This window comes from Scardinius erythrophthalmus (genome assembly GCF_964197995.2).
Source record: "Scardinius erythrophthalmus genome assembly, chromosome: 21".
In the NCBI taxonomy this organism is placed as follows: Eukaryota; Metazoa; Chordata; class Actinopteri; order Cypriniformes; family Leuciscidae; genus Scardinius; species Scardinius erythrophthalmus.
In genome coordinates this window covers 23,295,139-23,319,043 of record NC_138241.1, presented here as the reverse complement: position 1 = coordinate 23,319,043, position 23,905 = coordinate 23,295,139, and the positions used below count along the sequence as shown (strand labels likewise).

Below are 23,905 nucleotides of genomic sequence, written 5' to 3'. Positions count from 1 at the left end.
AAATATTATATATATATATTATATATATACACACACATATGATCTAAACAAACTTTTATGTTCTAATCGATTAATCATGATGACAGCACTAATTATTATATTTAAATATTTATTATATTTATATATTTATTATAAATTATACAAACAATAAATATGTTATTGCATTATATTATTTATAAAACAATAAATAATAGTTTTCTTCTTTCTTCAGATTGGTGGTTGAATTTCCAGCTACCGGTGGAGCAATTCCATCCTACCAGATCCGTACTGTAAAGCTGATTCGTTACGTCACCACCTGGGATTTCTTCATCATCGGCTGCGAGATAGTGTTCTGTGTCTTCATATTCTATTACATTGTGGAGGAGATTCTGGAATTCCGAATCCACAAACTGTCCCATTTCACCAGCATCTGGAACATTCTTGATCTAGTGGTGATACTGGTAGGAGGAAAGCAGATCACATCAGATATCAAAACATCCGATATCGAACATATTTGAAAGACTTTATTTCTAGCTATAATTATTAAAATTCATCATATAATTGGTAAACATTACTTGACAAGAGCAGACTCTAATAGTAAATGTGCTCTTTTTAACAGCTTGCTGTGGTGGCAATAGTCTTCAGTGCATTTCGGACCATCAAAGTGGACAAGCTACTTGGAAACCTTCTGGAACAACCTGACATCTACGCTGATTTTGAATTTCTTGCATTTTGGCAAACCCAGTACAACAATATGAATGCAGTAAATTTGTTTTTTGCTTGGATTAAGGTAATTTTTTATTAAGAAGTTTTTAAAATGACATACTGTGAAGGTGGAGTTTCAGATCTGGTCACCCTTTGGGCCGGTTGCATAAACTGCTAAGACTAAGTTAGTCATCAAAGTTTTTTCTTTGTTCATAACTTTTTAAGTCAATTACATAAAAACATAAATTGGTCTAATTTCTTACCGAATAGTAAGATTGATTACTCCTAACTAACTGCTAGTTGGTCATATTAGTTCTTAAGACACAGTCTTAAAATCCCCCATAGCCAATAATTTTATCCCTTAAAACTCATCTTTGATCACCAAAATGACATATTTTAAAGTTTTTTCCATGAACTTTTTTATCACTAACTACACCTGCCTCATTTAGTATACATTGTGCTATGAATATGAAAATTAGCCCCGCCTCCACTCACTCACACCAGTTCAGAGATCCACTCGTTGACGATCACACGTTGACGTGATTGGTTACAAGGTAGTTTGTGACGTCAGAAACACCAGCGATTTGAAACTGCGTTTTTTGAGATTGTTTTGGTTCACTGCAGTTTTAAGGAAAAAATACTCAGCAATGGTGTTGACTTATGAATTTGCACATGGCTTGTCTTAAAGCATATTAAAAACACCACATAGACATACAAACAACATATAAAGCTTGATTTTCACCACAGGGGGACTTTAACATAATGGCTATGTTTATGCAACTGGCTTTTTATATATTATATATTTTATATATTATTTTATATATATTATATTATACTTACATAAATTATTAATTTAAATGTTAGTTCTTTCTCAGAAAAAAGCTGTAATTGGGGCGGTACCCTTTTAAAAGGTATACCGTTGTACCTAAAAAAGTGCATATTAGCAGAGGTGGACAAAGTACACAACTTCCCTACTTGAGTGAAAGTACAGATACTGCTGGTCAAATATTACTCCGTTACAAGTAAAAGTTGTAAAGACCGATTTTTACTTAAGTAAAAGTACAAAAGTACTTGTTTGTAAAAGTACTTAAGTATCAAAAGTAAATGTCAATGCATTGTTTTATTATTGTTGCATTGTTGTATGTAATACTTACAGTACCTTATGCCTCTGAATCTATGCCTGCGCTTAGGGCTGGGCGGTATGACGGTATATATCGTTACCGCAGTAGAAAATGTCAACCGTAACAGATTTTTTTATTCCGTGATACCGCGACATGTAAATAAGTGGGCGTGGTTAACTCGCGTGCAGCGTGCAAGAGACTGAGACGCTGAGATTTGTCAAAGAAACATGGATAAAGCAGATCAAGAGGATCCACAAAGGAATTACGTTTTCTAAAAGGTTGTTGTTAACGTGATATTTTCGGGGGAAAGGTGCAGCAGATGATGTATAGTTATCTGCATCTTTCTGTCTCTTATGTATAGTTACTTTTTAAACACAAAAGCATTCAGTATGACACGCGAGCGGTTGCCGTGGTAATTAACAACCTGCTTGTTAAGGCGAATGTATAATCCTGTATCTGAGGCAAAATGACTAAATATCCAGCGCGAGTCCCCCATCAGTTGGGGGAAGTTCATCTAAAAGTTGATGAGAGTGTTTGTTTACTATATTTAGATATTAAAAATAGTTTACCAAAGAAATAATTTACCAAATAAGATTTTTCAAAGAAAAAGAAAATTCAAACAAAGTGAAGTACTTTTCATTTCTAAAGTAGCCTATTTGGGTTTATTTATTATACAAAGCCCTTTTTGTTGATTTTTCAAGAATAACTACAGATATAACTATAGATATAAATAACTATGTCGTGAAATATATCGTTACCATGAAATAAAATTAGTCATACCGTGAAACAGAATTTTGATCATACCGCCCACCCCTACCTGCGCTCATATCAATATCACATTTACTCTAGAACACTGTTCCAGTAGTGGGATTGAATGTGAGATTGAATAAGTGCACTCAGTAAAACATCCACAATGGTTTCGGACACCCAAATGGCTGTTCCCTCAAAGAGTGCCCTATTTAAAGTTTTTTTTTTTTAGTATGAATATGTTAGCCTTACTGTTATCCATAAGCTAGTGCTCCAAAACAATTACATAATTTGAATTTAGAAGACCAAACCCAACGTTGAAAATGAAAATCAGGTTGATGTCAGAATCCAACATCAGACTGACATTAAACTCCAGTGTTGGACAGACGTTCCAACCAAAATCCAACATCGGATGCTGACGTCAATCCAACGTCGAGTTCAGATGTCAAACCGACTTTCATTTCCAACCAAAATGCAACCTAATGTTACTACTTTCTACTCAAGGACCTTGACAGAAATGTAGTGGAGTAAAAAGTATGATATTTATCTTTCAAATGTAGTGAAGTTAAAGTAACAAGTTTCCAGAAAAAATAATACTCAAGTAAAGTTCAGATACTCAAAAAGTGTACTTAAGTACAGTACTCAAGTAAATGTACTTTGTTACTGTCCACCTCTGCATATTAGTACCTTAAAGTTACATATTGCTACCAAAAGTGTACATATTAGTACTTGAAATGGTAAATATTAGAACCTTTTTAAAGGGTACAGTCCCAGTGACAGCTTATGTATATTTTTGTACATACAATAGGACCTCAAATTTTTAGTTAAAGTGACCTGTTTTGATATTATGATGGCTTCAATTTCTGCAGATCTTCAAGTACATCAGTTTCAATAAGACGATGACTCAGCTTACGTCCACTTTGGCTCGATGTGCATTAGACATCTTTGGATTTGCCATTATGTTCTTCATTGTGTTCTTTGCATATGCTCAGCTGGGTTACCTCCTCTTTGGAATGGAAGTACAAACATTCAGCACATTTAACAAGTGCATGTAAGGATGTTTTTCTCTCTGTCAAAACATATTTTTATAATTTATATGCTGCCAAAAATATGAATTTCTGATACATTTTTTTAATTTCATTAAAATAATGTCAGTTCTTTGCCTTGTTTCTCCACTCTGCAGTTTCACACAGTTTCGAATCATCCTTGGAGATTTCGATTATGATGCCATTGACAGGGCAAACAGAGTACTTGGACCAATATACTTCTTCTCCTATGTGTTCTTTGTCTTCTTTGTGTTACTGGTAAGTTCTTTAGACGTATATAATTTGCTTACAATTGTTTGTTCTAAATCATAAGTGCCTCTATCAATTAACATGATGAATTGGCATTAACAGAACATGTTTCTGGCCATCATCAATGACACATACTCTGAGGTGAAGTCAGAACTGGCTTCTCAGAAAGATGAGTTCCAGATTTCAGATCTCATCAAACAGGTAAGTCATCCTAGACTGGAGCGTACAGTGGATACGTCTGCAAATCTATTACATGTATGTTTGGAAAACCGTGTAACCTCTACAAAAACCAACACTGTTGTGTTTGCATTGTGTTCAACTATACTTTAATTACAGAGTTATGCAAAGACCTTTATGAAACTGAAACTTAAAAAGGAAAAGATCTCTGATGTTCAGAAAGCCCTGGATTCAGGCTCGGGTGAGCTGGAGTTTAAAGATTTCAGGGATGCTTTGAAAGAGTAAGTTTCAGGTGAAACACTAACACATGTATAGTAGCAGCGCTGATGCAGAAGAACTCATGTATTCTGGTTATGCGTCCCACATGTCAGAATGGGTCATGCTGACCATGAGATCTCAGCCGCTTTCTCCAAATTTGACCAAGATGGGAACCTGACTTTGGACAAGCAGGAGCAGGAGATAATGAAACAAGAGCTGGAGGAGAAAAGGGTATGTTTGAGGTTTTTTTTTGTTTGTTGTAAGTTAATGTTTCTAAGATGGATCTCCATGTTGACATCATTCTGATATGCATATCTATATTCTTTTTATATTTTCAATTAGGATGCACTCAATGCAGAGCTTCGTAATCTTGAAAACAATGTTGAATCTGCAGAGGACCACAGAAAGAAGACAGTTCCTCTAGAGGACTTTAAGAGGTTTGTGTACAGAAGTGTCAGTAGTAAAACCTGCTGTTCAGTGTTGTTTTAGTATTATTTATATGCTGTATCGTATTTATTAATATTTTGGTAACTATTTTTTTAACATTAGTTAATGCATTAACTAACATTTAGCAATATTAATTGTACAGCGTTTATTAACATTTTTAATGTTAGTCAATAGAATTATTCATGTTCATGTTAGTCAGTGCATTAATTAATGCTAACAGATACAACTTTTGATCTTAAAAATGTATTAGTAAATGCTGAGATTAATAAATGACGTTTTATTCCAGGCTTGTTCACAAAGTTGCTCAGCTTGAGAAATCTGTGACCACTATGATGTCCAAACTGGATGTTGTTATGGAGAAAATGAGACTTCAGACATTCAACACAGAAAACAGAGACATGGATAAGCTGGCGACTAGAGAAGATGTGAGTTTTTAGTTCTATAGAATTTATGATACTGTACTTAAAATGATTTAAAATAATAATATATATAATAAAATACAAATAAACAACAAATTGTTTTTAGAATATATATTAAATACAGGAATCATGAATATATTATAGAAGATATGTAAGCCATGCTGCTGTATTGTGACAGGAATCAAGACCGGCTTCAGGAGGGAATATTCAGGTAAACCTGGAAAGAGTCTTGGCTCAGGGACCGCCATCCTGGTCATTTGCTGGTCCCATGGGGAATATGAGGAATCGTTTGTACCCAGATGTAGGATGGCCAGTCGTCACCGAGAACAGTAGTTCTGCACGCCACTGATTCATCAAACCTGACTTTAAAACTGAGAAACAAATAGGCTTAATCTAAGCCTGATCTGTGGATATAGACTCAGAATATGACAGTAAAGAGGAAGGTATTACTGTAGAATAGATGTAGTACTCTGTGTTACCAGCGGCACAGGAATCTTCTTGTGTCTCTTCTCCATACTGACTGTTTAACATGCAGTCGCTGTGGCCTTTATAAGAGGGAATAAATAGCAATATGATTGACGATCTAATTAAATTTCACTATAAGGCTGATTAATGATTCAGCACAGTGTAATTGACGTATTGTGGTGTTAAATACATTCCCTATAGTTTCTGGGAATTTTTCAACTATGTCAGGACACAAACTATTCTTCTGACCTTCCTCCCTGTGGATGACTGAATTTTCATGATTACTATTGGTTCTTGTGAAACAACTTCTGTACAATTAAGATACAAGCAGAAATGAATAATTAAAAACCCTGTAATAATGTAATCTCAAAACTTTCTTTCCAATTATATATGGAAACTTTAATTAGCTAAAATTAATGAGAATAGTCAGTTACATTTGACATGTGAAAACGGTCATCAAAGTGCAATGTGTATTATTAGTCTATGGAACATTATTATATACTCTGCGACATTTTCCTTAATTTCTTTCTTTACTTTGATATGAACTACTTGTAAATGCTGTATTTTATAGTGAGAAGCATATCAGTGTATACTCAACCTTCTATAGTTTATACACTAATCTTGGAACAATATTGCTAGTATATTTAAAAAGATATATGATATTTATCTTTTCTGATTAAAATTATAGGCAAATAAATAATTGAAATTGCAAAACAAATGGTTTTATCATTTACTATGTTAGAAAAAAACAAAAGTGAGAAAACATTTCTTGTCCAATGGTTCATTTATTGAGACTCATTTAGACTAAAAAGAAAACTTGAAATGCTAAGTTGTATTCAAACATTTCTGCCTTGTACATTCAATGCTTTGAGCAACCTCAATATTACGTTTTGAAGCATGCAATTCCTTAACATCCCCCTCCCAAAAAAAATCCAAACCTCATCTCTGGCTACTCAAAAATGGCACGCATTATTTGTTAAAACAGCAAAAGGACAAATTTACAGTAGGCTCTAAAATAAATCATACAGCTCTCTACGAGGGTCTCAAACTGTTAAACGGAAATTTGTGTGACTGAGCAAAAATTAAGGCTTGCTTGTAACTGTCAGTCACACATGTAACGTTTGTCTAACATACGCTGCGTTAGTTCTGCAAAGGTCTGTCAAGTAGAGCGCATGCTTTGAAACCCTTATTCCAGGCCGAGATATCAAAAGATATTTACAGGTATGGCCATCATGACCCTTTCTCCATAGTGAACGGGAGAGATTTCACTGTCTGTAAATTGGAGTAAAAAGATACATTATACACACTGTATCAAAGAGCTCTAGAATCTGAGGAGAACAGGGAGCTAATGTGGATTAAATATACACCACTGCACATAGAAATTCATTTACACGTCAACATTTACAAGACACAGGTCCAATGAACCCCCAAAAAGTGCCTTTACTTGCATTTGTTTGCCAAGTCAGAATGCAGAATGAAAGTTTTTGAAAGAAAATACTTAGTTCAAAAAACCATTTACACCAAGGGCTTTCTGCAATGTACCTGTGAAGTTCCTGAAGCTGGGATTTAAGGGAAAATCTGCAGTTTTCCTCAAGATATGCAGTAAAAAATGGTGGGGAAACGAGAGATATAATACATCTCCAATTCCACTAAAACAGGAACAAATCTCATGAATGAATTCAGATTTCCATTGAAGGCGATCATCTCAATTGCCTCTAATCTAAATTTGCATCTTTACAATAAAGGATTCCTCCCCATCCAAAGCTTGTAGGGAAAAGATGATGTGCTCCTATTAGTTTATAGTGTGTGTAATAGAGAACGAAGGTCAGATCACTGTGTCTGGTACCCGGCCATGCCAAAGTTAGCCTGGTTCATCACTGGGCCAGGCTGAGCCTGAGAGGGTTGTGTCCCAAAGCCTCCCACCCAGGCAGGAGACTGTGATTGTCTAGAGCAGAGAACAACAAAAAGTGGGTGTAAACATTTTCCTACATAGGCACTACACTCAACACAAGTAAGCCACATAGAAATACATGAAAACTTACTCTACACCAAATCCTTGCTGATTCCATGTTTGTCCGTACATTCCATAGGATGGTACTTGCCAGCCATTCGTCATGTACTGACCGTATTGTTGAGGATTGCTGTACATTTGATTCCAATGTCCCCACTGACCGTACTCCATCTGTGAAGGAAGCATCAAGAACTTGAGTTTGACTTTTCTACTGTTAGGACACTGAAGATGAAAAACACATGCTGGCCTATCAATCAATCAACCTATCTATCTATGGGATAGATTCAATGGCACATTAAAATGAGATTGAGATTAATAATACTACTAAATGAAGCAAATTCACAAGCATTTACCGGTTGGACATTTTTGGCCATGTCAGGTGACTCTTTGCCCCAGTAGCACTTCACAACATGACCTTCGATGGTGGTACCATTCACTGAGACGATGGCATGAGCAGCACTTTCATGAGAGGAGAACCTGACAAAACATGATGTTGATGATTAAAGAAATGGAAGAGCACAGCAATCCTATGGTTTACAATAAAATCTGAGGGACTATCTTTGTCACCATCTAATTAAATCTTGATATTTCCTTTGAAATTAACAAGTATATGATAGAAATAGTATATTAGAAACATTGTTATTACATATAATAAATAATAAATTATACATGTAACTTATACAAGATCAGGTATGATTTTGTTTTTGAAAAGGATAAAATAAACTGTTTTTAAATGTAATTTATTCCTGTGATGGCAAAGCTGATATTTTTCCCAGACATTACTAGTGTCACATGATCCTTCAGAAATCAGTCAAATATGCTGTTTTAAAAACATTTATTATCATCAATGTTCAAAACAGCTGTGCTGCTTAATATTTTGTACGGAAACAGTGATACTTTTTTCAGGATTCTTTGATGAATAGAAAGTTAAAAATAACAGCATTTCTTTGAAACAGAAATTTCTTTACTGTCACCACTGATCTATTTAATGGATCTTTCCTGTATTATTTCTTAAAACAATCTTACTGACCCCAAACTTTTGAACGGTACTGTAATTAATAATAATTTATTTGTGTGTTTTTATTTCTTTCAAAGACTTAGATGTGTAACAAGAGGTTGCCTGATTGTTTTTTTGCATTAGTTTATGTTGCCTCCTTTTGGGAAATCAGTTTAATATTATGCTGACATTTGGCCTTATTGATATTGGTATTTTGCTGGCTTGGCTGATTAAGATAAGTTGTCAATCCATATCTATTTTTCGGTGAGAAAAGAGTAAAAATGAGCAAATAAGCATTGATTTCATTTCAGCAACTTTGTGCACATCTCATTTTGAACCATTTAATTGCAGCTCATACTATTCAACCACAACAAGCAACCATTAACGTCTTACATATTTATTATAATTATAGATGCTTCTACAATACTTTACATTGTACATTGACTGTCCACATCATAAACCATCTAAATATAAGATGACTGAAAACATCAGAGGAATAGTTCCTTGAATGATACCTGATAAACGAATAACCCTTCTCTGGGAAAACTCTGATCTCCATTATCTGTCCGAAAGGAGAAAACGTCTGTCGCATAAGGTGTTCTGTTTGAAGAGAGCAGTGTGAGTCACATATGCTCCAACTAATACTCAGAACAAGTGATTAAAAGGACAAATGCACACATACCTGTGAGACCTGACTGAATGCCCCCGCAGTACACTGTGCAGTTCTGAGGACTCGATTGGTTTACCACCTCATCAAACCTAAGCTGCTTGGAGCTGTCTGAAATTGTCCCCAATTACAGTCACATTAAATTACCTCAACTCAAAGACAGTTAGCAAACCAAAGAAAGACAAAGTGGATTGAGATCAGACTTACTTTCTTGCACACTCTTGGGGGCAGGTGGTTTCCGAGTTGCCCAGTTAGTCCGGATTTGCCGTCCACCAAGCCACTGACCGCCCATGTGTACTATAGCATTCTCAGCATCCTAAAAGAGAAGAAACTACAGATTTAACACAGGTAAAATCAAAACAAAAAACACAACCTCTCAGCAGCACTACTAGTCTTTCAATAGTTAATCTTTATAATTAGGAACTACCCACATAAATGTCCTAATTTGCTTTTAAGTACTATTTCTAAACTGACTAAAACCTTACACTCAAACAGCACGCTCAACTCTAACAGTCTGACTCATCCCAGTAGATTGAATATCTGTAATACTACAGCTATAATATGAATTGTAGTAAACAGAAATAGAATAACCTTCACTCTGTGTTCCTGTACTGGAGCCTTACCAGTTTGTTATAGAAGGACACAAATCCATACCCCTTTGATTTCCCTGTTGTCATATCCTTCACCACTCGTGCATCCCTGAAAGAAAAACGTAACAACGGAAAAGTCAGTCCATTGAAGGCTTGCTAGAGGATCTAAAAAAGAAAGGAACCACACACACATTGCACTGTACTGACACTGTTACAATAGCCTAAGTTATTCTAACAAAACTTTACACTAACAACTGCATATTATCTTGATTACTGGTACTTTAAAAAAATTATATAAAATAAAGAAACAAGTACAAAGTCATGCAACCTACACTACTGCATGTGTTTAAAAGCTCCTGCAAACATTGGAACTTTTCTTAGACAACTCCTGTGACACAACATAATGGTCCAATCTTCATCTTAATCACTAGTACTTAATCTCTTATATTAGTATAAGTCATCAATGTCATTACCATGCATTCCTAGTTTGAACTGCTGTCTCTAATTCTACTCAAGAATACATAGAAATATCAAAAGAGAAAAAAAGGAATTAAACGGCATACATGGCCTGTTAACAGATTTCTTTATTTTTCCTGGTCAATTCTTTACCACCAATATGGAGTTTGGGAAGCTGAAAATTTCGAGAAATTAACATTTTCAGAATTTTAGGAGAATCAAACTATCAACACAACTAGGAAAACCATCATAAAACAAATTTACAAGCAAAAATTCATGAATTATCTAGGGATTGTTAAAAGTCTACACTACGTCAGCGTTAATTGAAAAATATTGCAGTATACAAATATGAAAAGCAAAGAGTAAATAGAAAAAAAATCTACATCTGAGTTCCCAGAGTGCACAGTTCCTTGCTGTTAGCCTTCAAGCTCCTGTCCAATCCTATGAGCATTTCTGTAAAATAACCAGAGCTCTATTAACTGACACTCAGAGCTAAAGGAGACTCTGAAATTTTTGCAGAGTAGCAGTGCATAATGTTTTTTTTTTTTGTGTGTTGACAACTACAAATTGAATTTATGTAAATGAAAACTACTTACCAATTTCGGAAAAGCAGTGAAGTGATGAAAATTTTTAAGGTGCACTTTACAACAGATCGATCTGGGTACACAATATTGACTATACTGCCCTGTGCTTGCTGATAATACTGATTATGGGACTACTACATTTATCAAGGAGAAATAAGGCTTTCATTACTGACAGAAATGTGACAAAAGTGCCAGCTAATCCCAGCAAAAATGACAAACGTAAAGTAAATGTTCATCTTTGCATCAATTTATTCCTAAAATGAGCAAATATGTTAACAACTATCAACAACCAAAGGTAACCAAAATAAAATAAATAAATCTATGAAACTGTTTCCACGGTTTTAAGGAAAACAGGGGTTAAAAAAAATAGAGAGCGCGGTCATATGACTCAAAGTAACCTCACACCACCACTCGACATTATTCAGACAAAAGCAAAACATATTCCATAGAAAGGTGTGACTTCATGGAACTTACGAGATTTTCCCAAAGGGTGCAAATGCAGCTCTGATGTCATCAGTTGTGATTTCAGGGCTCAAATCTCCCACAAAAACATGAAAGTGATCTGCAGAAAAATGACATTTAACACAAACAATTACATTTAAAAAACTAAAAAACTAAACCACAATTAATATAAAAGACAATAACTTACTAGATGTATCTTTCTTCTGACTGCTAGGAGTAGTCGCCCAATTTACCTTGACTTCCTGTCAATAGAAATACACTTGTTGAAGCCATTACCTTCGGTAACATGATATTCAGGGTGCAACGAACCACAATAAACATCAAACCACCCAAATCTTGTTACACTTGTCTAATGAAACAATGCCGTAAGATGCACCTTTCCCAAAATCTTCCTTCCGTTCATGGCGGCTAAAGCAGCAGCAGCGTCTCTGTGTTCAAAGAATTCCACAAAGCAATACGGATCATTGCTTGTTTGCTGCAAAACAGAAAATCCAATAGAAGAGTTCACCTTCCTGCTGCTATCGGATTGCTGAGAAGAAAAGCCAGGAAAATATATTATTGCAAAGCCATGGGTATTGGGTGGAAGACTCATATATGGAAATTTAATATTTTCTCTCATTAACATCATTTTGGCATTTTGATTTGATTTTAAGAAATAAGAAAATGTAAGAAATTATGATTAGTTTGTTCTAGGATCAATTAAAAGCAAATTTATTCCAAATATTAACATAAATGTAGAGGTTGGCTGGTGTTTCCACACAAACCCATTTACACTCAAACTCATCATGGAGGAGCTCAAATACAGAACATTTCAGGGAACATTTGGAAAAACATAATTTGTGATGATTTTTTTTTACCTCTGTTATCATTTTACAACTTTTACATGGCCCAATCTGAGTAAATAACTGAAGGATCAAGTTCTCTGTTACATCTCTTGAAAGATTCCCCACGTAGCTGAAAAAGCAGATAAAACATACATTAATTTAAAAGATATAAACAGTAATTATAGATTATCCCCTCAAAATTTAGCACGTTTTTAGACTACATCTAGAAAGACTACATTAGATCTACATATGGGTTTATAAAAAAAGAGAACATGACATATCACTGATATGACCACAAATTAATCTTAAAACGCCAATATAAACTTGCTGAGGCCCTAACCTACCCCCCAAAAAATAAATCTTCTGAGTGTCCTTCTGAGGTTTTTAAAACTACACACTATAAATTATAATAAAATAATTCAAATGTATATTTGAGAGTCCGTATGGCTATTAGTGCAGAGATAAAACGCCCTCCATGTAAAAGAGTAAACTAAAGATATTTATAGATGAGCTAGGTATAGATATGACAGCCCCCCTTTTTTTGCGTGAGTGACATTAGGATGGGAACACACATTTGCCCTCATAACTGAACTATTGAAAATATGTGTTACAGATAATCATCCAGTCAAATCAGGAGAAATTTTATTCTCACGGCGTTGTCCAAAACATAAAATTCACACTTCTAGAAAAAGATAGCAGGCCTGAGATTTAGTTTAGGCCTTCACTAAATCAGCAGACAATGACATAACGTTACTCGTTTAAACACATGGATACTGAACATGGTGGTTTATTAATTTACATATTAACCCCATATACCGCAACTTAGGAAATACAGTTCACATTTAGCTATGTTATTTACATTTGATTGGATTTATTTTGATGTGTAGCCAATTTGATTACTTAGCCGCTAGCTTAGCTTAAGAATGCTACGGCTAAACATGTTTCCCACGCTCGTCGGATGAAGATAAAAACTTTTCGATCTTTCTACTGTACGAAATGTGAGCAGTAGTAACTGACTGAACCCCTGTCGATATTAAACAGTGCTTACTAAAAGCCCTTGATGTCAAAAACGTTTGTAGGACGTCCTATTTGGAGCTAGCTGTTAGCTAGAAGTATGTCAGTGGTGCTAACAATTGATCGGTTATTCACTGAGCACTGACGGAATTTGTGTTTTTCGCTACTTACAGGGTTTTTGGGTGGCTCTCGTCTTCCATTCTTGGATGCCGGAAGGAGTGCTAACAAAACTTGTTTTCAGTAACTCAAATGTGGTTTATTTTTAGGATGAACAATACTGGACTGGAGCTACTTTCAATCTTGAGTAGAAAATGGCGGAACCCGGGTAGTCAGGAAGACAGTCACTGCGCATGCGCAGAAGCAGACGACTGATCAGACAGACAGGAAAGGAGAGATTGGTAAAAGCGCCGTGCTTGTGTAACTGCAGGTGTCAATATATCATGCTTCACATGTATTTTACTTGATAATGTGACCTTGCATGTTATGTATTTGTATGTTTTCTTCCAGCCTAATCTTTCAAGGCTTTTACTTGTTTTCCAGTGACCACTTGTTAAGAGTTTCAATGGATGCCTGGTCTTTGGCGAAAAGAAACACAGATAGCACACATACCCTGTAATAATTTTATGATTGGTAGTGATTGTATATTTTAAGAACCAAGAAAACGTCTGAAAATGTCATCACCAGATTCGATTCTCAGTCCAAAACTTCCTGTGTAAAATGTGTCTGTGTGTGCATTATGATATAATTTTTTGTTGTTGCAATGTATTCTTTTTATTAAAGGGTGCATGAGATGAGGGCCTAAATATTATAAAATGTCAAATATTTAATTAATAATAGATCTACAAAATACTACTAAAGCTGTACACAACATGTTGAAAGACCAAAGGTATAACTGCATCCTATTATTTCACATTATTTTATTGTGTTAAAAATGTATAAGCTGTTACATTTTATCTATAGAAAGAATCGAGGGATTATATGGCTTTTCCTTTACATCCCAAATATTTTAGCATTATGTGATAGATGACAAATGTGAAGAATGACAGACTAGGCAATAGATCAGACAGATTTTTTTTTTTTTTTTTAAGTATTGCTGTCTGTCTTTAGAGGTGAACACTAAAAAGCAACAAGTGTTCTCGGTCCAATAAACCGGAGGAGGAGGCGATTGAAGTGTCAGAAATCTCGGATCTCTGTCTGGACGGTCAGGGGTCATTTATGGTCACACACGTGGGCGTTACAGTGAACCCTAGAACTTTCTCGGTAGTCTTCGGATGGACCTTGCTGCTTCCAGAAACCCATCCCCATTTACAGTACGTCATCAAACGGACCCTTTAAAGCGGCTGTAGCGGCTGTAATGGCACAATATTCGGGAGCGAAGCAATATCAGAGTATGAAAACACTGTCTCCAGTCGAAACGATGGCAACTAACGATCCTCTACCACCTGGGTGGGAGATCAAAATTGACCCGCAGACAGGTTGGCCGTTTTTTGTGGATCACAACAATCGCACAACGACGTGGAATGATCCGAGACATGACACAGAAAAGGTAAGATAGATCTTGATTTTGCTTTTGGAAGTTGCACTGTCAAACGTGATCGGTTTTCAAATGATTTAAAAATGCAGATCTAGATGGCGCGTTTAATAGATTACTTTGGGCTAAGGGATTTTACTGGGTGTTTCATCGAAAATGACAATTTTGTGGAGTGCGTAGGCTACGATCCCACTCAGTATCCAAATCATACTTGAGCAGACACTGACTGTCTAGGGTAGAAAAGCCACGCACTTGATTTATTTTCTTTAGCTCGCGCAGTCACCTCTATTGAAATAGCGCTTCGCGTGCATTCGAACGGCTTGATGATGGAATATGCACTGGCGAAATATATTAGTGTGATGATCTCAACTGAAATGATTAGTGTGTGACGCACTGCAGTCATATGTGAGAGTGTTAGAACGACTCCACAATGTTTATTTAAAGCCCCGAGAACTGCGCACACTGCGCTTGTTCTCCACATCCCTGGAACCGAACAGTATAACACGTCCCTCAAAGTTTCCCTTACATGGGATTTGAGAAAGATCCACCCACTCACGGATTTTGTCATTCCCAATGAATGGGCTTGAAAGTTACACACTGGAAGTGTCAAACTGTTCTGGAAGTAAAACATATGGGGTGGGGGGGACACGAGGGCTTGCCAGTTGGCATCCTCCATTAGGTAGATCAACACTTGTCCGAAGTTAGTGTCACCAAGAATCTACTGGAAAGACAGCTGCCAGGAGATAAACTGGGCGCTACTCTTGGCGTCCGTGTGAAAAAAAAAAAAAAAAAAGCAGAGGGCGTGAGGTCATATACTTGCCGTTATCCTCAGTTTACCAACTTGGTTTTGAATCCGTCTTGTAAAACTACATAGGCTAAATCTCCTAATTTGATAACATTATAAACCTTAAATCAGGTGGGTTTTAAAAAAAAAACTTTTTTAGGCCTAGGAGACCTAGAGAAAGGAATCAGATTCAGTGTTGCATTTTAAGCTTGGCCGATAATTAATTGGGTATATTGCCATTTTAATGTCTTTACATATTTGTTTTTATGTTTACAATGCAAAGACTTGTAGTTGTACATTACATTTTTATTTGGGATGGAGAAACATTTAGCTGAACGTCAGCATCTGACCTTTATCATTTATCATTTTCTGGTACTGGACGCATAGTCTGTTTTTCCCCTTAAAGTCACAGCTCATACAGAAGTCACATTCAAACCAAGCAGCTTTCTGTTGCTCAACACAGCAAATTTGCTTGACTAAATTGAACAAGCTGGGGATTTTTTTTTTTTTTGCCATCTCATCATGCGATACTCTCAATCACGTAGATTCCAAATGAGATGAAATTTCACAGACAATGAGCAAAAGTAACTGTGGCCGCACTTTTATTTAGCAATAATTGGCCCCCTGTTGAAAACCAGTGTCTTTAAGTATGTAGGTATACTGGCTGTTACTGCTGTATACTGTGGCTTCGAAATCAGAATAGGTGTTTTGTGATAATTTGTTAGGGATATTTTATCATTTGATGTTTGTTGTGTCTGTGCACATTTACATTGATGAGTAAGGGAGGCCCTCCCCCTCACAAAGAGTATTTTAAGACACGGTGTCAACAGCACAGGAACCCATTGAAAAATGCTGCCGAGAGTGAGTCACGGCATTAGAATCGACTGCATACTGGGTATATCCTGTAAGCCAATGCAGTCGCTTAACAGTTGTTGTGTACAGCGAGTTTTACCCACTCATGTTTCATGTTTGATCCTGGACAGCCTTGTCATTGAGCGAGGGCGGACTGACCTTTCCATGTCAAACGGATGAGAGAAAACGCGAGCTGCGTTTTAAGCTGAGTTTTACATTTACAGTTGTGATCAGAATTAATGGCACCCCTGGTAAATATGATCAAAAATGGCTGTAAAAAATAAATCTGCATTTTTTATCCTTTTGATCTTTCATGCAAAACATTTGCTAAAATCTAACCTTTCATTGAAGTAAAAGAATTGAAACTGGGGGGAAAATCACATTATGAAATATTTATAAAATACTTTTGCAATCTCCTTTTGCCAAGATAACAGCTCTGAGTCTTCTCCTATAATGCCTGATGAGTTTGGAGAACACCTGACAAGAGATCAGAGAACAATTCTTCATACAGAATCTCTCCAGATCCTTCAGATTCCCAGATCCATGTTGGTGCTTCCTCTCTTCAGTTCACTCCACTCATCAGGTCAGGGAACTGGGATGGTCATGGCAGAAGCTTCATTTTGTGCTCCGTAACACATTTTTGTGTTGATTTTGATGTTTGTTTTGGATCGTTGTCCTGATGGAAGATCCAACCGCGGCCCATTATAAGATTTCTAACAGCAGCCGTCAGGTTTTGATTTTTTGTCTGTTGATATTTGATAGAATCCAAGGACCTCCAGCAGAAAAATATTCCCACAACATTAAAGATCCAACGCTATATTAAATTGTACACATGGGGTACTTTTTATCCTTGTGTGCACTAAACCCATCTAGCGTGTTTGCTGCCAAAAAGCTCTTTTTTTTGTTTCATCTGACCACAGTCTTTTGCTGGACATCAGAACTATATTCTTTGGTTTTATTCATTGTGATGGATGATTCAGGGAATTTGGCCTTCGTGTTTCCTCATATTTAAACTCCTGTGAAACAAGAAGTCATAGCTAGACAATTTTCATGTTCCTAGTCACCCTGGTGTGCTAAAAAAAGGTAAATATTAATGGGAATATACTTCAGAGATATTCTACTCGTAAAAAATTCTAGGGGTGCCAATAATTGTGGCCAACGTGTTTTGGAGAAAAACATTTATTTCATAATGTGATTTCCCCCCCCACTTTCAATTCTTTTACTTCAATGAAAGATCAGATTTTTGCTAATTTTTTGAATGAAAGATCAAAAGGATAAACAATGCAGATTTATTTTTTACAGACATTTTTGATCATATTTACCAGGGGTGCCATTAATTCTGACCACAAGTGTACATACTGGATTGAAGCAGTGACTGAACCCACTAGCAAGTTGATTGGTTGGCCGCAGTAACATAATAAATAATACAATTTTACTTCAGACAGATTTACAACGGGTGGAATTCGCATATGACTGAGTATGACAAGTCGTAAAATTCTACAACTTGACAGTGATGTGAAGCTAATAGGAAAAATTTAGCAGGTGTAAAACACTGTTAATCACATCACAAAATGTGTTACATGTCTATGAGAGTGACTTTCAGTTCATAAAATGTGTATAATCGTAACTGATAACACTAAGATAATACTGGAGTTTTTAGACGTTGTGCTTTGTAGTAAAGCTCTATTTGAACACTTCTATTTGACGTTTGTCAATGTTTAACTGCCAAACGTTTGTCCCCATTGTGGCTATGGTGTATATATACACATACAGTTATGTATATTTACTTTTACAGTTTAGATTAATTATGATTTATAATTATAAAAAACTTCTACATACCATTAACTCTGGCTTGTTTTTAATATTTTTGGCCTTAGCAAAGTCATTGGTGCAAGTCAAAATATTTTGTCATGCTGCTTGTTAATAATTGGAGCTTACTCAGTAACCCAGTCAACCGCATGCTTTCGTTATTTGCCTTCCCCTGCAAAACAATTTGCCGTATAGCTACTAAATACTTCAGCAGAGAAGGAATGAAGAGCATCATCAGAAGTGATGTTGATGATCAGACCTGAGTTTATTGCATTACTTGCATTATGGTGTTAAATTTGTCATCATTGCGTGAGGATATATAACCAGTTATTTTTGAATAGTGTTTTCAACTGCTTATTTATTTATTTATTTTTTCAGATTTTTTCAAATGGCCCCTCTATGTCCTCAGAGTCTCCTCAGGACATGCACAAAACCTTTATTCAAGAGATGAGGCAACCAATGCTACGCCAGGGCTACATCCCCATCCCAGTCTCCCATGAAAACACTGAACCCAGGCTGCAGCAGTATCCAAGTTTCTCTTACTTCCATCCAGCAGTGCAGCAAAACTTGAGAACAGATGGACGTACACCTTCCCCGACCCCAACAGCACACTGTCGGCCTAGATCTCCAGTGCAGGCCCCATCAGAGGCATGTTTGTCTTGCTCTCCTGCTTTACATGGGCCTGAGGTAAGCCCATTAGACCCTTTTAGATATGGTAGTTTCTGTCGGACTTTGGATTCATTTTGGAAAGATTCACATTCATTTATTGACTATGCTTCTGAAGGATTTTCACTTGAAAATTTCCCTTGGTGCCCTGTATTTTCTTGCTAAAGAATTTGTGCAATAACAGTGGCCTTTTTAGCTGTGCAATATAACGCCCGTCTACATGTCCTGCTCCACTGTATGAATTGTTTAGGTGAGATACATGTGATTGATTTATTTATTTATTCTGTGATTTGGAAATGCAGCATACACTGAGCCCAAGACAAATTTCCCTAAGGTGACAATAAAGTATATTGTATTGTATTGTATTGTATATTTGGTTAAACTTTATTTTAAGGTGTCTGTAACTATACATTTAAGTACTGAGTAATATTAAGTAACTACATGTACTTGCTATAGGGTTTAGTTTAGGGTTCGTTGCATGTAATTATGCATAATTTATAGTTATTACTATAGTAACTACATTCAACAGTAACACTGTAAAATAAAGTGTTACACTACATTTTAAAAATGTCATAGTTTTATAGGTTTCTGAAAATTAACACTTGCTAAAAGTGGTAATATAAACACATTATTGCTGATTCTAATGTTCTGTCTTTATTTACTGTGGCACTTCACATTGTTTTGTCAACCCTTGCCCAAGTTAATGCAATATAATATTATTGTGTATTTTGTTTTTTAAGAAATATTTTATATATATATACAGTATATAATCAATGTAATGTATCCTTGCTGAATAAAAGTATTAATTTCAATGGTAGTGTATAGTGTAAAAGTAGTGCTAGCTTTTTCCAAAATCAAACTGTATTTTCATTTTCACTAGGTTCATCAACCACAGGTGACAAACCAACAAATCAGTGGCCTTCATCAACCGCCCCGACCCAGCAATTCAGGTCTCCGGGCAGGCTACATCCCTATTCCGGTGATCCATGAGGGTGTAGGGGGGGGGCTACAATCCCAGCCTAGCCAAAGTTCTCATCCCACACGAGAAAAAATCCCAATCTACCGTGAACAAGTGCCCATTCAGATTCAACAGAACCGCGCTGCCAGTCCCATCCCGGTCCCCTTAAGGGCCCAGTCACCAGTCATTTCTCAGATCATGGGAGAGAGACCCCAGGTATGTGTGTTTTTAGCCGTTAATGTTCATTTCTGTAATATTTAGTGCTACATTACTAAAGTGTTCAGAAGTAACATATGGAATTAAACAAAAGTAAATATGTTAACATTGCCAGATCCAGCAACACATTGGACACGCAGTAATACCACCTAAAGCTGAACAACCAGTTGAAGAAATTGTCAGAGCGTCACCCGCATTTGAGTTTCCCATTCAGAGAGTCAGTGAAGTTCCTCAACAAATATATCATCAGCCAGTGCACCAACAGCAACAAAAACAACAACCTACACAAACACCTCAGCCAAAAGCACAACAACCTACACCGCAGTCACCGCAGATTTCAGAGACATCCAATATCACCATACAAGTTCCTCCAGCACCAGAACCCCAGGAAACAGCTGCCCCTCAAACACCTCAAGACGTCCCACCTCCATACGTCCAGCCTGAGGAGACTCTGGAACAAGATCTGAGCCACCCAGGACTGATCAAAGTGCATCAGATATTGGAACGTGTGGAGAAACTGGCACAGGAGGTGAAATGTTTCGATGGGAAGAAGAATGATAAAAGATACTTGTTGCTGGAGGAGATGTTGACCAAAGAACTGCTGGCTCTGGACTCGGTAGACCCTGAGGGTCGCCCAGATGTGCGTCAGGCTCGGAGGGATGGTGTCCGCAAAGTTCAGACCATTCTAGACGAACTGGAGGTATTTGGAGAGCAGTTGGAAAGGCTGGCTGGTGACAAGTGCCGCGAGGCGAAAGGAGAGCCAAGTATGATTCATCAAGCAAATACAGAAAAGGTCAAGGAGATTTCATAATCGCACAAATTCGAGAAGAACACTAATCAAATCCCCATTCTTGTTTTTACTTGCACAATTACTGTTAGTTGCATGCACGAATAATTGAAGTTTTCTGTTGGAAATTAAATGATCTAATGTGATTTGTTTACTGAGTGCAATCATGTGTGCTGTTATGTGATGCTGCTGTTGTCAAATCTCACCATGCCAGTGTCTTATAGCAAAAGACATAGTGGTGACAAGTTTTATTCAAAAACATACATGAAAACGAGGCCTTGAACCAGAAGAAAGTATTTTAACGTCCAATAAGTATCTTTTGTACCATGTGGAATAAATGTTAAAATGCTTTTTAATAATCCTCAAGAACATAATGTTTTTTTTGTTTTTTTGTTTTGAAGTAGTAGTGGGCCATCACAGTGAAAAACTTTGATTTGATTTGATTTGTAACATTTTTTCATGTGTGGACTAAAATAGAAGAAATTTATGCATTTGAAATATAAAGGCATTCATTTTGGTTTTGAATTCTGGGAAAGTTTTGTTTATATATATATATAATGTATAAACAATTATTGCCTTTTAATATAAATGTTTGAACATCATACAGGGAGAATAATTCGTTGTTGAGAGCGAGCTTTGCTGACAGTTCCCTGAGATGGTTCGAATTCTTGTCAGTATTGTTGTTTGTTGAATGACAGTGATACAAATAATGCTATATTTTTATTCTATTTTTCTGTGCCAAAAAGAACATTTCCAATAGTAAGAATGTTCTTCTTAAAAATGTTGAATCTAAAAAAAAAACATAAAATTTTCACTGAATATATGGTCGCCTTATGTTTAAGGAACGGTTTGTTAAAGCAGTCAGGGTCGGTCCAAAGTTGTGGTGATTCATGAACTCAAGAGGTACCAAAATAATTCTGTTTTATCAACATTGTGCCCTTGAGCAAGGCAACTTAATCACAACATGCATGAAATGGACTTGAAATGAGTGTACCAAAAATTACTTTGTATAATGTGTCAGCTCAATTCAGTTTAAAAGAGAGTGCTGTCTCACATTACTGTTGTGAGGCTTTTTTATCTCAATGACCTGTTACTGACTCTGATATCGTAATAATAATGCGAACAAAACTGGTTTCAAAGTCTGTTTTGTGAAATAGTATGCAATGTTCAGTGTTCACAGCTTGGAAATTTGCAGTTTGTTAAAATATCGACATGATATGGTCACATAAGCATAACTGCAAATAAAATATAATAAAGCAATTTGCTTACATTAAGTTGCATGGTTTATAATTTTACAACCACGGTTTAAAAAAGATGTATGCTGTGTCCAGTAACTGTGTTTGAAGTGCAAAGGAACAAACTACTGCATGGACTATCCAGTGGTTTATTAGGTATTAATTTTAAACATGTAGGTCAACCAAAACCACAGTAATAAAAAAGGTCAGCTATAGGAAATTCAAGAAGTTAGTCAGTGGTAAAGAGTCTTTTTTGACAAATTTGCAGACTAAATGTTTCTTGAAAACTAAAGTGAGACCACAGCATTATGTAATCAATTGGGGATAATATTACATCTAGAAAGCATTTTAATTCCTCTTAGGATGGGCATCAAAGACTATAATGTACAAAGGAGTTGCTGAGTGACGCCTACAACTACAGCTTTACCAGCCAAACAGCGAACAACATTTCACTAACCACTGATTACTTCTCTCCGGTCATTTCAGGATGGACTTCAAAGACTATACATTAACATAGTTTATATATTAATATTAATATTAATATAAAAGGGGGTCAAAACAAAAGGTTGGCCTTAAAACCTAGAGAGCGTATTTTATAAGAATTAGCTACCTTAGTTTTCTTTCAGATGTTTCAAAAGTTAGTTAGGGCCCTCGTTTTCAGGTTCCATTGACACAGATGATCTCATTTTGACAGACAGGAGTGCAGTAACAGTGGAATGTTAGGATGACTCTATGGAATGTTAGGATGACTCCTCTCCACCCCCTAAATGCAATTTTGCCAGGGGCCCAAGCCAATAAATTGTCAAGGAACTAGGAATAAACTGCCAGAAACTGCTTGTTTACATAGAAAAACAATGGAAACAGCAGTTCACATAGAACATGTTTTTGCTTTTGATGTAGGCTACCATGCTCTGCATTGTATGCATTCGATATAGCATCCGATAATGCTTCTAACAAAAGTCCTCAAGTGGTCTAATGTTGCTATGGTTTCCTACATTTCCAACATTACTGCTCGAGCGCTTTTATTAGAATCATAATCAGATGATACATAGACAAAATTGGAATACAGCAATGATTCATCAATTTCTTAAACATTACATTTCCCAAATACATTCGATCGTTAAAGGGGACCTATTATGCAAAATTCACTTTTACATGGTGTTTAAACTTAAATGTGTGTCGGCAGTGTGTGTACACACAGAATAAGACACCAAAGCATTTACAACACATTCTGGGGATGTCAGACTATTATTATATTATATTATATTATATTATATTATATTATATTATATTATATTATATTATATTATACATCTTGTAAAAAGGGGCATAATAGGTCCCCTTTAAAGGTGCTCTAAGCGATGTCACGCGTTTTTTAGGCCAAAAAATGTTTTTTGTCACATCCAGCAAACATCTCCTCACTATCTGCTAGGCGCCTGTCCCCTGAACACACTGTAAAAAAACGCGGTCTCTGTAGACAGCCCAGGCTCCACAAACGGCAAGAAAAACAAACTGGCCCAGCCTTGGCCACGAAACATAACAAACAGTGTTCCAGCCAATAACCGACAAGAATGATTTTGGGGTGGGGGTTGGGGGGTGTGTGGGGATTGGAGGAGAGAGAAGCATGAAGAGGGAAGTTAGCTAGAGGAGAGATATCCTAACAACGACTAACGTTAAAATTGTACATTCTTGAGAATTTTGATATGGCCGACACACGACCAAAGAGACGACGTTCCAATGAACAAATAACAAAGGTTAGGGAAAAGGAGAAGGAACGCTAAATCCCGAATTTACATCGGAAAAGCGTTCAAAAGGTGACGAGAACTCCGCTGGCAGAAGGGCTTCCAAT

At 36.3% G+C, this 23,905-nt stretch overlaps 3 protein-coding genes across 6 annotated transcripts in view; 2 read left to right on the top strand and 1 right to left on the bottom strand.

Annotated features, from left to right (window-relative positions):
* pkd2l1 (polycystic kidney disease 2-like 1) overlaps window positions 1-5,497 on the top strand; it is a gene marked incomplete at both ends in the record, with an annotated part of 9,387 nt that extends 3,890 nt beyond the window's left edge. Inside the window, 10 exons of the mRNA XM_081351335.1 lie at window positions 212-440; window positions 599-769; window positions 3,422-3,603; window positions 3,736-3,856; window positions 3,950-4,048; window positions 4,184-4,305; window positions 4,396-4,513; window positions 4,625-4,719; window positions 5,016-5,154; window positions 5,327-5,497. Of these exons, the coding sequence (XP_081207461.1) occupies window positions 212-440; window positions 599-769; window positions 3,422-3,603; window positions 3,736-3,856; window positions 3,950-4,048; window positions 4,184-4,305; window positions 4,396-4,513; window positions 4,625-4,719; window positions 5,016-5,154; window positions 5,327-5,497 (1,447 nt within the window). The remainder of the gene's footprint in view (window positions 1-211; window positions 441-598; window positions 770-3,421; window positions 3,604-3,735; window positions 3,857-3,949; window positions 4,049-4,183; window positions 4,306-4,395; window positions 4,514-4,624; window positions 4,720-5,015; window positions 5,155-5,326) is intronic.
* Window positions 5,498-6,378: 881 nt separating this feature from the next.
* On the bottom strand, window positions 6,379-13,629 carry tial1 (TIA1 cytotoxic granule-associated RNA binding protein-like 1). Of its 2 annotated transcripts, XM_081351348.1 has the most exons (13): window positions 13,390-13,549; window positions 12,238-12,334; window positions 11,757-11,909; window positions 11,568-11,622; window positions 10,718-11,480; window positions 10,442-10,509; window positions 9,912-9,987; window positions 9,496-9,604; window positions 9,304-9,399; window positions 9,137-9,221; window positions 7,978-8,101; window positions 7,656-7,795; window positions 6,379-7,558 (listed from the first exon to the last, which is right to left on the bottom strand). In XM_081351348.1, coding segments are annotated over exons 6-13 (747 nt in total). In that variant the 5' UTR covers window positions 10,444-10,509; window positions 10,718-11,480; window positions 11,568-11,622; window positions 11,757-11,909; window positions 12,238-12,334; window positions 13,390-13,549; the 3' UTR covers window positions 6,379-7,443. The 2 variants fall into 2 exon arrangements, with proteins under 2 accessions (XP_081207474.1, XP_081207473.1); XM_081351347.1 differs by lacking the exon at window positions 10,442-10,509 and having other exon boundaries at window positions 11,393-11,480; window positions 13,390-13,629.
* On the top strand, window positions 13,579-22,091 carry bag3 (BCL2 associated athanogene 3). Of its 3 annotated transcripts, XM_081351343.1 has the most exons (5): window positions 13,579-13,645; window positions 14,326-14,764; window positions 18,573-18,881; window positions 19,741-20,034; window positions 20,150-22,091. In XM_081351343.1, the coding sequence occupies exons 2-5, from the start codon at window positions 14,573-14,575 to the stop codon at window positions 20,843-20,845; spliced, it is 1,491 nt and encodes a 496-aa protein (XP_081207469.1). In that variant the 5' UTR covers window positions 13,579-13,645; window positions 14,326-14,572; the 3' UTR covers window positions 20,846-22,091. The 3 variants fall into 3 exon arrangements, with proteins under 3 accessions (XP_081207469.1, XP_081207470.1, XP_081207471.1); XM_081351344.1 differs by having other exon boundaries at window positions 13,581-14,764; XM_081351345.1 differs by having other exon boundaries at window positions 13,597-14,764; window positions 18,604-18,881.
* Window positions 22,092-23,905: the final 1,814 nt, after the last annotated feature.

Coding starts and splice junctions, on each gene's coding strand:
- tial1 (XM_081351347.1), bottom strand. CDS start 13,418: ATGGAAGACGAGAGCCACCCAAAAACCCT. Junction 9,605..9,911: donor TGTCCTTCTATAACAAACTG/GTAAGGCTCCAG, acceptor CTTCTCTTTTAG/GATGCTGAGAATGCTATAGT. Junction 9,222..9,303: donor CATTCAGTCAGGTCTCACAG/GTATGTGTGCAT, acceptor CTCTTCAAACAG/AACACCTTATGCGACAGACG.
- bag3 (XM_081351343.1), top strand. CDS start 14,573: ATGGCACAATATTCGGGAGCGAAGCAATATCAGAGTATGAAAACACTG. Junction 14,765..18,572: donor CGAGACATGACACAGAAAAG/GTAAGATAGATC, acceptor TTATTTTTTCAG/ATTTTTTCAAATGGCCCCTC. Junction 20,035..20,149: donor TCATGGGAGAGAGACCCCAG/GTATGTGTGTTT, acceptor TAACATTGCCAG/ATCCAGCAACACATTGGACA.